Source organism: Schistocerca piceifrons, chromosome 2 (genome assembly GCF_021461385.2).
Source record: "Schistocerca piceifrons isolate TAMUIC-IGC-003096 chromosome 2, iqSchPice1.1, whole genome shotgun sequence".
NCBI classification, from domain to species: domain Eukaryota; kingdom Metazoa; phylum Arthropoda; class Insecta; order Orthoptera; family Acrididae; genus Schistocerca; species Schistocerca piceifrons.
The window spans coordinates 583,662,367-583,675,786 of NC_060139.1; the positions used below are offsets into that span (position 1 = coordinate 583,662,367).

At 44.0% G+C, this 13,420-nt stretch overlaps 1 protein-coding gene across 1 annotated transcript in view; it reads left to right on the plus strand.

Annotated features, from left to right (window-relative positions):
• The first annotated feature begins 655 nt into the window (after positions 1–655).
• Positions 656–13,420, plus strand: part of LOC124777234 (putative beta-carotene-binding protein) — a 61,457-nt gene continuing 48,692 nt past the window's right edge. Inside the window, exons 1-2 of the mRNA XM_047252561.1 lie at positions 656–802; positions 6,722–6,814. Of these exons, the coding sequence (XP_047108517.1) occupies positions 706–802; positions 6,722–6,814 (190 nt within the window). The 5' untranslated portion in view covers positions 656–705. The remainder of the gene's footprint in view (positions 803–6,721; positions 6,815–13,420) is intronic.

Here is a 13,420-nt window from a genome sequence, read left to right on the forward strand (position 1 = left end):
GTTAATTCATTCATATTATTCCCGAAAAAAACTTGCAGCATATTCAGGGCATTGCAGAGGTGTCGTTGGGGTCAAATATCATCTGTGTTTATGTTCAAGCGTGGTTTCTCGCGGTGTTTTCGTATTTTTTTCCAACCGCTATACCTATTTGCGCTGAGCTGAGCGGAAGCTGATGTAACGACACTCATCGCCGACAAAAAGAAATCGAATGCTCTCGTGGCCTAGTTTCAAAGATAGTCTTGCTTCCAGAGGATCGATAACAGAAACAGTTCTCCGTTTGCTTAAATAAGCCGATCAGCTATCGATTTGAAAAAGTAGTGGAAGTAAAGCTGCATCCTTATATTTATGTTCCAAATCTTTTTATTGCTTGTGAAATGTTAGAGTTACGAGAGGTGTGTGCACGTGAAGAAACCTTAGACTTTTCCGATACACCGTGCGCTGTAAGTATGGCAAGCCAGGGTGTAAAAGGGAGTGGGAATATTCGTCGTTCGTCCTCTGAGTATCTGTACAGGGAGTCGACGATGTCGCCACTCACGTAAGAAGCAATTGTACGTTTTTACTGCGTTTCAGAAGAGCGCGTATCAGAAGTGCCAGCCCACTCGGCCTCGAGACGCCTGCTGGGTAGGCTTCCCACCGCACACAGGTATACATAAGGCGCGGCGCGCAGGCGCCCGCTGACACACTCCGCCCTGCGCCGCCGCCGCCATGACCGCCGCCGCGCTCTTCGCCTTCCTGCTGGTTGCTGCCGCCACCGCCACCTCTGCAGCTCCCAGAGGACCAGAACGGCTCATCACCAAACTGCGTGAGTTCCCCTTCTCACTCTCACCCACTCTCATACTGCACAAACTACTTAACTGTAATTACAGAAAGGAGCATTCTGTAACCGGAGAAGCCAATGATCTTGTTTCGTTATGTGCACAGTACAGACTAGATCACGTTTTCTGTACCTTTTATGACCGGTTTCGGCCGTAAAAGGCCATCTTCAGATTTGCAACTGAAATACAGAACGGTTGCTACCGCTGACGTCAGCTCATATGCGTCGTTACAACTGAAACGGTCCTGTATTGAAAACCTGAAGATGGTTTAATAGGCCGAAACTTGTCATAAGACTGGCATAAAACATTATTTAAACTATCTTCTTCTTCCTTTCTTTCTAGGTTAAACCCTGTTTTATTCAATACCTCTCAGACTACCCTCAGTTTGTCACTTCATCTTTTCCTTGGATGGCCAAGATTTCCTTTACCAGCTGGTGATTTATTTTTTATTATTTTCACAACCTTTCATTCATTCAGGCTGTTTAATTGTCCGCTTATTCACGTTTCTCTTACGTATCCACTCATTAGTGGAGTCCCCTTCACATCCTCTTATAATTCTATCACTTATCTCGCAACCCTCCAGTATCTTCCTTGTAATCCTTTGCAGAATTTTCATCTCCATGGTTTCCAAAAGTCTCTTCGCTTTTTACGCTTCCGACCTTACCTCAACTGTGTATATCATAACTGTTCTAACTGTTGCTTTGCATATTCTTGCCTTCGCATCTTTTACTCGTACGCTTGTTTCTCCAGACAGTGTCATTTAAACACCCTGTAACAATGTTTTAGCTACTTGTTCTCCAACATCCTTTTTGACATTTTCTTTGCTGGACTGTTCAATACCAAGATATTTAAATATCGTTACTTGCTGAATAATTTTTCCCTTCACTTTCAGTTAGCCGGCCGGTGTGGCCAAGCGGTTCTAGGCGCTTCAGTCTCGAACCGCGCGACCACTACGGTCGCAAGTTGAATCCTGCCTCGGGCATGGAAGTGTGCAATGTCCTTAGGTTAGTTAGGTTTAAGTAGTTCTAAGTTGTAGGTGACTGATGACCTCAGCTGTTAACTCCCATAGTACTCAGAGCCATTTGAACCATTCACTTTCAGTTTGCATCTAACTCGTTCCACAGATGTGGTTGGACATTTGATTTTATGAGTGGATATGATCATATTTACGTTTTTGTCTGCCACATTAAGTGTACGTAAAAGTTTCTGTAGGGTATCTTCACTGTTTTCCAGCAGAACCGTATCGTCAGAATTCCAAATGATTTTTTTTTCTGCGCCCCCTTTTCATAATGACTACCAGCCAATACCTTCTTTATCACCTTGTTGATAATTTTATATAAAGATGACTGGCTCAAAGAGTCACCTACTATAATACCGCCATTAGTTGCTCTGCAGCTAGTTAACCTGGGACCAGTTTGATTTAGACTATATTGCAAATAAACAATCAATTCCTGTGGACTGGACTGGAGAACTCAGCATCTACTTAGATTCGCAATGAAGAAAATTATTTTAAATAGAGAAAAATTAGGATGCATTATGTTAAAGTTTCACCGATTCAACATTTTATTTAGCCATAATTACCTCTATATTTACACTAGTTTTCAAATTTAAGCTTCAAACTGGCAACGGCAACACAAATCCTTCATTCGATGAAACTCCGACAAGTTGTGATGGCTTTGTCACTGAAGAGCGTTTGAAATTTCTAGGTAGTGACTCTGAATGTAGAAATTTAAACAATTCTATAGTTTTGTTTTGGACCTTCAGTTAACTCTATAGGAAAGTATTCGTTATTACATGTTCCTCGGCACTTTTACTTTAAATTTTACGTGTTTTATAATAAAATAGATTAGCCGTGACCGTAGGTAATACAAAATTTTTCTTGGGTGTATCTTTATCCATTTACACTATGTTATTCCCCAAGAAACCTTCCAGCGCCTGACTGAACGTTTGCTTTTGAGAGTGGAAGCTATCATCAAGCTATCATCAACACCAAGGGTGAGCCAACACGATACTGAATTCCAGCATCACCGATGGAGAGCGGCACGAACTTGCAAGTCATTTTCAGCGAGGTGTCCGGATACTTTTGATCACATAGTGTATGTATCTCGTTGTGTGATTCATATACTATAGTCCGCTACACCACCTAATGTGGTTTTATGCAAAGATACTATGATTTCGGGTCATGTCAACACGAGGAGAATTTCGAAGGATGTTAACACATCTCCGGTCTTGTCTCTGAATAAAGGAGCTATAGTTGAAAGAAGGGCCTCATTTCTGCGCGCGAAGCGACGTAGTCTTTCGAGGTGTGGTATTTTCTTCCGGCAGTGTATACCCACATATATATCCCTTCGCTTTTTAAACAACTTATCGATTTCTGGATGTTCAATACACAACGTTAGCTTGTTTTATGCGGGGCTGTCGATCGGATATATGTCTAAAAACTTCCCTGTATTGTCATGGACATTGTAGTATGTGATAAATCTGCCATCTCAGTGCAACACGGTAAAAGTAATGATGCATCACACATGACAAACACTTCTTTCACTTGAATCTAATTGTTAGTTTTTGCGATATGCGTTGCAAAATATCCGCAATTAGGTGTCAAATATCTGAAGTGTCTGACGTACGCACAGATACAAAAATGACTATCAAGTACAATCAACACATGGCTAATACCTTTTTACACTGCATAACAATCGAGGTCTGTGTATGAAATTAAAATAAAACAAAGTAAAAGTTACGTTTGATGGATACAAGGATCACATACGGCGATGTAAATGTTCTAGCACTTAATACATTCTTAGTTTCGTTTGCAAGATGTGCCGGGTGATCAAAAAGTCAGTATAAATTTGAAAACTTAATAAACCACGGAATAATGTAGATAGAGGGGTCAAAATTGACACACATGCTTGAAATGACATGGGGTTTTATTAGAACCGAAAAAAACATCCCATATTGCTAGCCGCATGAAAGATCTCTTGCGCGCGTCGTTTTGTGATGATCGTGTGCTCAGCCGCCACTTTCGTCATGCTTGGCCTCCCACGTCCCCAGACCTCTGTCCGTGCGATTATTGGCTTTGGGGTTACCTGAAGTCGCAAGTGTATCGTGATCAACCGACATCTCTAGGGATACTGAAAGACAACATCCGACGCCAATGCCTCTCGATAACTCCGGACATCTTTTACAGTGCTGTTAACAACATTATTCCTCGACTACAGCTATTGTTGAGGAATGATGGTGGACATATTGAGCATTTCCTGTAAAGAACATCATCTTTGCTTTGTCTTACTTTGTTATGCTAATTATTGCTATTCTGATCAGATGAAGCGCCATCTGTCGGACACTTTTTTAACGTTTGTATTTTTTTGGTTCTAATAAAACCCCATGTCATTCCAAGCATGTGTGTCAATTTGTGCCTCTCTATCTACGTTATTCCGTGATTTATTCAGTTTTCAAATTTATACTGACTTTTTGATCACCCGGTATTTCTAGAACTTCGCTTCGACAACAGCTACGCTGAGTCACCAGATCCTCTAGCTTGTAGCGTAAAATTGCAATGATAAGACCTTCAGAACAGCACGCGATTGCAGACGTTTTGCTTCACGGATGTTTGATGGTTGATTAACACGTTTTACAGTGAGTCTTAACCACGGATAAACTGTAATCTTGTAACAGTATTACATACCTTAACAGCTCATGGCTTGTTCCGCAAGCTACTGTACAGTGCGTAACGGAGGGTATTTCGCACCACTGTTAGCAATTTTCTGTTATTATATTCACGCACTGGGCGATGAAAAATTGTCTATCTACATTCCTCTGTAAGCGCCCTAATATCTCACTTTGTTCTCAAAACCCCTACGGTGGAGGCATCGCAGTTATCACATAGTCTTCCTTGAATACCGTTTCCCTAAATACAGTCATCATTTTCTTAGGGCCTTTGTCCCACTTCAGCACAGGGTCAGCCTTGTTACTGTAGATTCGGCGATGTTAGTGCGGAGGATGGCCGGATGCCCTTCCTGTCGCCAAGCCGTCCCCCCCCCCCCCCCCCTTGCGACTGAATTACTGTACCCCATCTGTCTGCGTCTAGTGTAAGCTGTGAACGTTTTCAAATGTCTGCGCCTCGTGTAACTGAGGTGGGACATGGGGACCATCCCGGTATTCTTGTAGTAGGAAAACCGCCTAAAAATCACGTGCAGGCTGGCCGGCACATCTGCCCACGTCGTTAATCCGCCGGGCGGATTCGATCCGGGGCCGGCGCGCCTACCCGAGTCCAGAGAACAGCGCGTTAGCGCCCTTGGCTAACCTTTTTGGTCGTTTCTCTAAATACAATATCTGATCAAAAGTATTCGTACACCAACATTGATATGGAGTGTGCCCATACGATGGTTTGGGCACTGCTGGGAACATTTTCAATATGTGAATGTCTCCCTCAAGAGCCGAAACTAGAGATGACAGTGACGCTGGACGCTTAAGTCTGGAGCCAAGTCGAAGTTCTGACTTAAGCCTTTCGTTGGGTTCAGGTAGGGACTCCGAGCAGCCCAGTCCGTTTTCAGGAATGTTTATGTCCACAAATCATTGGCTCACAGACGTTGCTGTATGGCGGAGTTTATTGTCATGTTGATACAAATAATCGTCGTCACTCATCTTTTTCTCTTAAGCGGAATAAGGGGACTACACTCTAACCATAAAAAACATCTTTGTGCCATAACCCTGTCTCCTCCATGCTTGACTGCAGGCACCACACACTGTGGCAGGTAACGTTCACCACACATACGCCAAACCCACATCATTCCATCTCATTGCCACGGGTCGTAGGGCGATTCATCACTCCAGTTCAGCCGCTTCCAATCTTCCACCGCCCTGTGACGTGCGTCGCCTGGCACTGACTAAGATAACGTGTGGCTTACGAGGAGCCACTCAACCAATGTACTCAATTCTTTTTGAATAGCTGTCTACAATCTTTGTGCTACCTATACGTCTGGTAGCACTTTGCAACTCACCAGTGATTCCTTCCATCGAATTTAAGCGATCTCTACCATCATATTCCTCAATGCTCGATGATCCCCGTCCACCAGTACGAGACGTCTGCCGGGTCTCAGTGTCGCTTTGGTAGTTCCTTCGCGTCTTCACTTCACAGTCACTTCACCGACTGTCGACCTGGGCAGCTTCAAACTGGGTAAAATGTCTCTGATGTATTTGTTACTCAGATGACATCCAATGACTAGTCCACGTTGAAAGTCACTGAGCTCTCCAGACCGAACTGTTATGTTGTTACTGCTTTTCTACTGGCAACTCGTACTCCCCACCTGTTTCTACTCTGGAGGGTCCAACTGCCGTGACATTTGGTGCTCGGTCCCCGAGACATAGTGGTGTCCGGATACTTTTTATCAGATTATTCTCAACATGGTTTCAACAGAACACCGTCCCTCTTCGTCCACAGATTGTGATGTAAATTTCCCTAGCAATTCTTTGCATTTTCGTATGGGTTGTGTCGACCTGCTAGGTTCTATCAGTGCATTTCTTAATTCTTTCAATGTCTGCTGCTATGGCTACTTAAAGGAGACGCCAAACACTGGAGCAATACTCTATAATTGGTCCCACAACCTTCTAGTACGCGATCTCCTTCACAGATGCACTGCACATTCCAAGAACCCTACCAACAAATCTTTCTCTTTCTGTCCCTAATACTGAATTCACGCATTCATCCTGTTCCATAGCAATTTTTAGTATGAGCCTAAATATTTAAAAGACATGACGTACTCTGGACGTTTGCCACTGTTGTTGCAATCGGATACCATGGGTGTCACCCTCTCTGTTCATGGTGCTGTTTTGATTCTTGTCCCGCAACACTCATCTGCAAAGTAGACTGTCACATCACTGAAATGGCTGCGTCTGCTTATTTTCAGCCTCCTGGTTCAAGACTTGCAGCAGAAATGATCCCAATCTGAATGAGTGCATCAGGCAGATGATTATGGAGACCGTCGGCAAATCAAAGGATGGTGAGTATAGAATTCCTCTTTACCTATAATTGCAGTTTATAGATTTGTCGTGTTTGTAATGGGAACTGTGTAATTGAGGCGGTATTTGATTTCCAACACATCTGGGAAAATTCTTTTATCCATTCCGCTTACTAACGTAATTTACCAAAACGTCGAAATTATCTCATTTTGCTAGTGCTAAATTTATTGGAAGTTACTGACACAAGGGTTCTTTTAGAGATAGTAATAGTATGTTATATGATCTGGAAGCTTACTATGTAGGAATGAGTTAAGCTTCCGAAACCTGGAGTATCTAACTGATGCATCTGATAACTAAGACGGTTAGAGTTGTAACTGCTGTTCTTGTTCACACAAAAGTTAAGTGCGATATATTCGTTAATGTTTCCCAAACAAGCTTTCAATTTTTTAAACTCTGCTGTGGTACTACAAGTTGGAAGCTTAACTTGGTGAGACTCAATATAAAACAAGTGGCACACTGTAATTCGTACTTACCATAGGCATGCACACCAAAACGCGCCAAAGATGATATCTTTACATCTCTCAGCAAAATGTACAAGTGTGAGTTAAGAAAACTTTTATCTTCACAGTGGCTGAGGCACACGCCAGAGTCGCTCTTAAGACTGTAGAAAGTAACTTGGCCTTGTTTTTAGTGGGTGTGACATCAGTATAAATAACGCTCTCATAGATAGTTGAGGATAACCCAAACTGAAGCAAAACTTTCGAGCCACTTAAATCTTAAAGAGATGTAGTAGATATTTATAGAACCTTTTTTGAAATAGTTATCTATTCATTCCACGAACCGGTTTTGGAGCCTTTACAGGATTATCTTCAGATGGTTTTCCAGAAGTTAGATAGCTGTTTTAAGCATAACGCTGCCTGCTGGCTTGCGACACTATGGGCGGCTTTTGTTGTTAGATCCCATCTGTCTGCTTCCATTGTGATGGCCAATCGCTATCACATCAGACACTTTTACTCAATATGTATGCAATATACAGCGTGATTACGAAACTTTGCCAGCATCCAGCATGCTTTATACAACAGTTGTATAGCACGTGCTGTGGGACATAGGACGAACGTATCCGTTACGGCAGTGCGTCGTAATTTGGCATTAATGCACTGTGGCAGCAAAAGACGGTCGCCAGTGCCTTTGCGACAGCACGACATCACTTGCAGCGCCTCTCCTGGGCTTGGGATCATATCGACTGGACCCTACACGACTCGAAAACTGTGACCTGGTCAGATGACTCCCGATTTCAGTTGGTAAGAGCTGATGGTAGGACCCCACGAAGCTATGGACTCCAGTTGTCAACAAGGTACTGTGGAAACTCGTGGTGGATCCATAATGGTGTGGGCTATGTTTACATGGAATGGACTGAATCCTCTGGATGTTTGGGTACTTGGAGACCGTTTGGAATCATTCATGGACTTTACGTTCCCAAACAACGACGGAATTCTTGTGGATGACAATGCGCCATGTCACTGGGGCACAGTATTTCGCGATTAGTTTGAAGAGCATTCTGAACAATTAGTACGAATGATTGGGCACTCACGTGAATCCCATCGAACATTTATGGAACATAATCGAGAGGTCAGTTCGTGTACAAAATACTGCACCGGCATCAATTTCGAAATTACTGCCGGCTAACGAGGTAGTATGGTTCAATGGTTCTGCATGGGACTTCCGTGGACTTATTGAGTCCATGTCACGTCGACTTGCTGCACTACTCCGGACAAGAGGAGGTCCGATACGACGTTTGTCACCCCAGTGTATGTCAGTCTTACAGAAATCATCTTTGAACTAGCAGCTTTGTTAGCCAATATAGGTGGCGCCTTCAGCCATCTACGAATTCACCTCTTACGCTTTCTTGTTTTGATCTTCCTTCTCGTGGTTATAAATATTTAAAAAATTCAGGCTATAAATTGCGTCTCGCTGTAACTACTGCCTCCGTTTTCCCCACATAGTATTCAGCTGCCTGCGGAACAGACAAGGTAAGTCGTTTACATTGGTTGCATGAGTTACAAATAGACCCTCATTCTTTCCGTACATTGTCCGTGATTGGAATGGGGAGAATGACCAGAGGAACACAGCTGTGAAGAGAGGGACCAACGCGGTCAGCCGTTGCGACACCAGCGCCACACCAGCAGTGGAGCGCTCGCTGGCCTCAGCTCTCAAGGCTAACCGCCTCACCAGGCGACTCGTACAGCTGGTCCCATCGAGTTTTACGTCTGTTTTCATCAATATCGTCTAAGGTATTTAATGGAAACGCATAGTCCAACAAATCTAAGTTTGTGCCTGAGGGGCCGAACTGCATCTTCGAAATATCTGAAGAACATTATGCCTAGGACTTACTTCCTCACTCTGTCGGGTTCCTTCTAAACAAAAGTTTTATAACAGTAAACTCGACAATGTAATGCGTGTCACTTAGTATTGCGCCCACTTCGAAAACGATTTTATTGGTAAGTACCGACGTCCAATGTACACTGGTGTGCAAAAGAAGTAACTTTCGCAGATGTGTCACTGACAAGTAACACAGCTCTATAAAACTTGCAACAGACATAGAAAGAACTGTCCCAGTATAGTACAAAAGATAACTGAAGGAAATATGCAGTGAGATGAATAGGAAATGACGCTCTTATTCAAAGAGACAGTAACCTCAATTCTGCGTTTTAATTGTTTAGTCTGCAGTTCTGTTTTCTTTAGTGTGGATAGGGATTATTACTGTTGCGTTCATATGCGAGCTGAGTTGGCGACTCTCCGCTCAAAGCTCCAGGCGATGCTGGCTTCGATCGTGAAGATTGAGGCTGTTGCCAATGCGCATCGCTGTAAGCACTGCAAGCACTGAGGACGACTCCTCGCCCGCGGTTTAGAAGTGTGGCAGGCAACGAAAGATTTTTTTGTGGGGAGGGGGGGGGGGGGAAGGAGGAGGGGGGGGGATTGAAAGACTTTTGTGCGAGGGGGGGGGGGGGGGAGGGAAATCGAAAGACCTCCCTGCTTCGTCTAACCAACAGGTTTCAGGCGCTATCTGGAGCTGATAGACATCCTGAGCCAGATGCAATCGCTCTCCCTGTTCCAGAGAAAGTCACTCGGCCTGCAAGACCTGGAAATTCACTGAGGGGTGGGATTACTGATGGTTGGGAGTTCCAATATCAGGCGTGTAATGAGGCCCCTTAGGGGTACGGCTGCCAAGGAGGGAAAACAATCCCGTGTGCACTCTGTGCGCATGCCGGGAGGAGGCATTTCAGATGTGGAGCGAGTCCGTCTGGAAGCCTTGAAGAGCACAGGGTGCATCCAGCTACAGGCGGTGGCTCATGACGATATCAGTGATGTGTATCGCTTTGGATCGGAAGAGGTTCTGTCTGGTTTCGGGCGGTTAGCTGAGGTGGTCAAGGCTGCCAGGCTTGCTTGCCAAATGAGGCAGAGCTCAGCACTGTCGACAAAATCTATTGCGCATCTTTGGTACAGAGCCGAGTAGAGGACTGAATCAGAGCCTTATGCTACTCTGCGACCGTGTAGTAGACTACAGATTTCTTGACTTGCACCATAGAGTGGTGGTGTTACGGGATCCGCTTCATACTTCAGGGGCCCACTACACTACACACACGAGGCTGCTAGGGCTACCGGGTCTGTGTGGTGGGGACTTGGTGGCTTTTTTGAAGTTAGAGGGTATCGGGAAACCACAGAAATGCCATCAGTCTAAAAGGGTGCAGGGAAAATACAGGAAAAGGGTAGTCATGATAACAGTCAGTGCCGTAACTGTAAATTATCGCAGCTGCCTTGGGAAAGAACCAGTGGTCCAAGCACTAATACAAAGCACAGCAGGTACCGAAAGCTGGCTAAAGATCGAAATAATTTCAGTCGAAATTTTTACGAAGGACCTAACGGCATCAGGAAAGATAGATTAAATACGGTTGGAGCCGGCGTGTATGTTTCTGCTCTATCCTCTAGCGAAATTGAAACAGTTAGTTCCTGCGAGTTTGTTCGAGTAGAGGTTACACTTGATAACCGTAATAAATTAATCATTGGTTCCTTTTACCATCACCCAGACTCAGATGTCCCGTTGCTGAACAGTTCAAAGGAAACCTGACTATCATCTCAAACAGGTACTCCGTTAATACAGTTATAGTCGGTGGTGACTTCAATCCACGCTCGATATGTCGTCGAAACAACACGTTCATAGCCGGTTGTAGGTAAAACATGGTCAGAAATTGTATTAAAAGTTTTGTCTGAAAATTATTTTGAGAAATTAGCTTAAGAACCCAATCGAAGTGTAAATGGTTGCGAAAACAATTGACCTTTTAGCAACAAATAATTCTGAGCAAATAGGGAGCATGATGACGGATACAGAGATTAGTGATCACAAGGCTGTTGTAACAAGACTGCCCATCGAAATCCACCATAAGTAAACGCAAAATACATCTGTTTAAAAAGGCAGATAAATATTCGCTTTACCACTTCCCGAGGGACTGTCTCCACTCATTTCTAACTATGTAAGCTCGAAACTTAGCACGCACTTCAATGCGAGATGCTTTTAATAGCTCCCACGACGAAACTCTGTCTCGAAATCTGTCAGAAAATCCAAAGAGATTCTGGTCGTATGCAAAATACACCAGTTGCAATACATAATCAATACATTCAATGCGTTACACCAGTGGTAATATTACCGGTGACAGTGCCACTAAAGTGGAGATATTAAAAATTGTTTTCCAGAATTCATTCACGAAAGAAAACGAAGTAAATATTACAGAATTTTGATCAGGAACAGCTGCCTACATGAGTGTCTTAGAAGTAGATATCCACGGTGCAGCGAAGCAGCTTAAGCCACTGAATAGAGCAACTCTTCCAGTCGACATAGTATAGTAACTAGGTTCTTTCAGAAGATGCTGACTCAATACTTAGCAATCATATACAACCGCTCGCTCGACGAAAGAACAGTGCCAAAACACTGGAAAGTTACACACGTCACACCAACACTCAAGAAGGGAAATAGGAGTACGAAAAGAAATCCGTTGCATTTAGTCACACGATTAATAACATACTCTTAAAGGCTGTCGATTCAACTAAACGTCTAGGAATTAGAATTACGATCAACTTAAGTTGGAACGATCACACAGATGATGTTATGTAAAGGCAAACCAAACACTGCATTTAATTGCCAGAAAACTTAGAAGATGCAAAAGATCTACTGAAGATACTGACAGCTCGCTTGTCCGTCTTCTGATAGAGTATTACTGTCCGTTATGGGATCCTTACCGGATAGAATTGCCTAAGGACATCGGAAAAGTCCAATGAATGACAGCTAGTTTTTCGTTATCGCGAAATAGGGGAGAGAGTGTCAAAGATATGATAAGCGAGCTGGGGTGGCCCTCGTTAAAACAAAGGCGTTTTTGAAACTTCCTGGCAGGTTAAAACTGTGTGCCCGACCGAGACTCGAACTCGGGACCTTTGCCTTTCGCGGGCAAGTTGGTAGAGCACTTGCCTGCGAAAGGCAAAGGTCCCGAGTTCGAGTCTCGGTCGGGCACACAGTTTTAATCTGCCAGGAAGTTTCATATCAGCGCACACTCCGCTGCAGAGTGAAAATCTCATTCTGGAAACATCCTCCAGGCTGTGGCTAAGCCATGTCTCCGCTATATCCTTTCTTTCAGGAGTGCTAGTTCTGCAAGGTTCGCAGGAGAGCTTCTGTAAAGTTCGGAAGGTAGGAGACGAGGTACTGGCAGAAGTAAAGCTGTGAGTACGGGCGTGAGTCGTGCTTCGGTAGCTTAGTTGGTAGAGCACTTGCCCGCGAAAGGCAAAGGTCCCGAGTTCGAGTCTCGGTCGGGCACACAGTTTTAATCTGCCAGGAAGTTTCATATCAGCGCACACTCCGCTGCAGAGTGAAAATCTCATTCTGGAAAGACGTTTTTCTTTGCGACGTGATCTTTTCGCCAAATTTCAATCATCAAATTTCTCTTCTGAATTTGAAAATATTTTGCTGTCGCCAATCTACATGGGGAGAAATAGGAGAAATCAGAGCTCGTACAGGAAGTTTAAGTCTTCTGTTCCTTTTGTGCGTTGTTCGACAAGTAGTCTGAAGGTGATTCGAAGAAACTTGTAATGGGCACTTAAATGTGAATTTCAAAGTGGTTATACAGACACATCAAAAAAAGTTTTGCATCACCTCGATTCCGAGAGTTCCGGAACCTGTACAGAAGAGATCAACATAAACATCATTTCCGCCCTTTTTATTGCTCATGAAAACCACACATTGTATGTTGTACCACCGTACAGCGAGACCTTCAGAGGTGGTGGTCCAGAGTGCTGTACACACCGGTACCTCTGATACCCAGTAGCACGTCCTCTAGCATTGATGCATACCTGTATTCGTCTTGGCATACAATCAACAAGTTCATCAAGGCACTTTCGGTCCAGATTGTCCCACTCCTCAACGGAGATTCGGCGTAGATCCCTCAGAGTGGTTGATGGGTCACATCGTCATTAAACAGCCCTTTTCAATCCATCCCAGGCATGTCCGCTAGCGTTCATGTCTGGAGAACATGCTGGCCACTCTAGTCGAGTGATGTCGTTATCGTGAAAGAAGTCAGTCACAAGATGTGCACGATTGGGGCGCG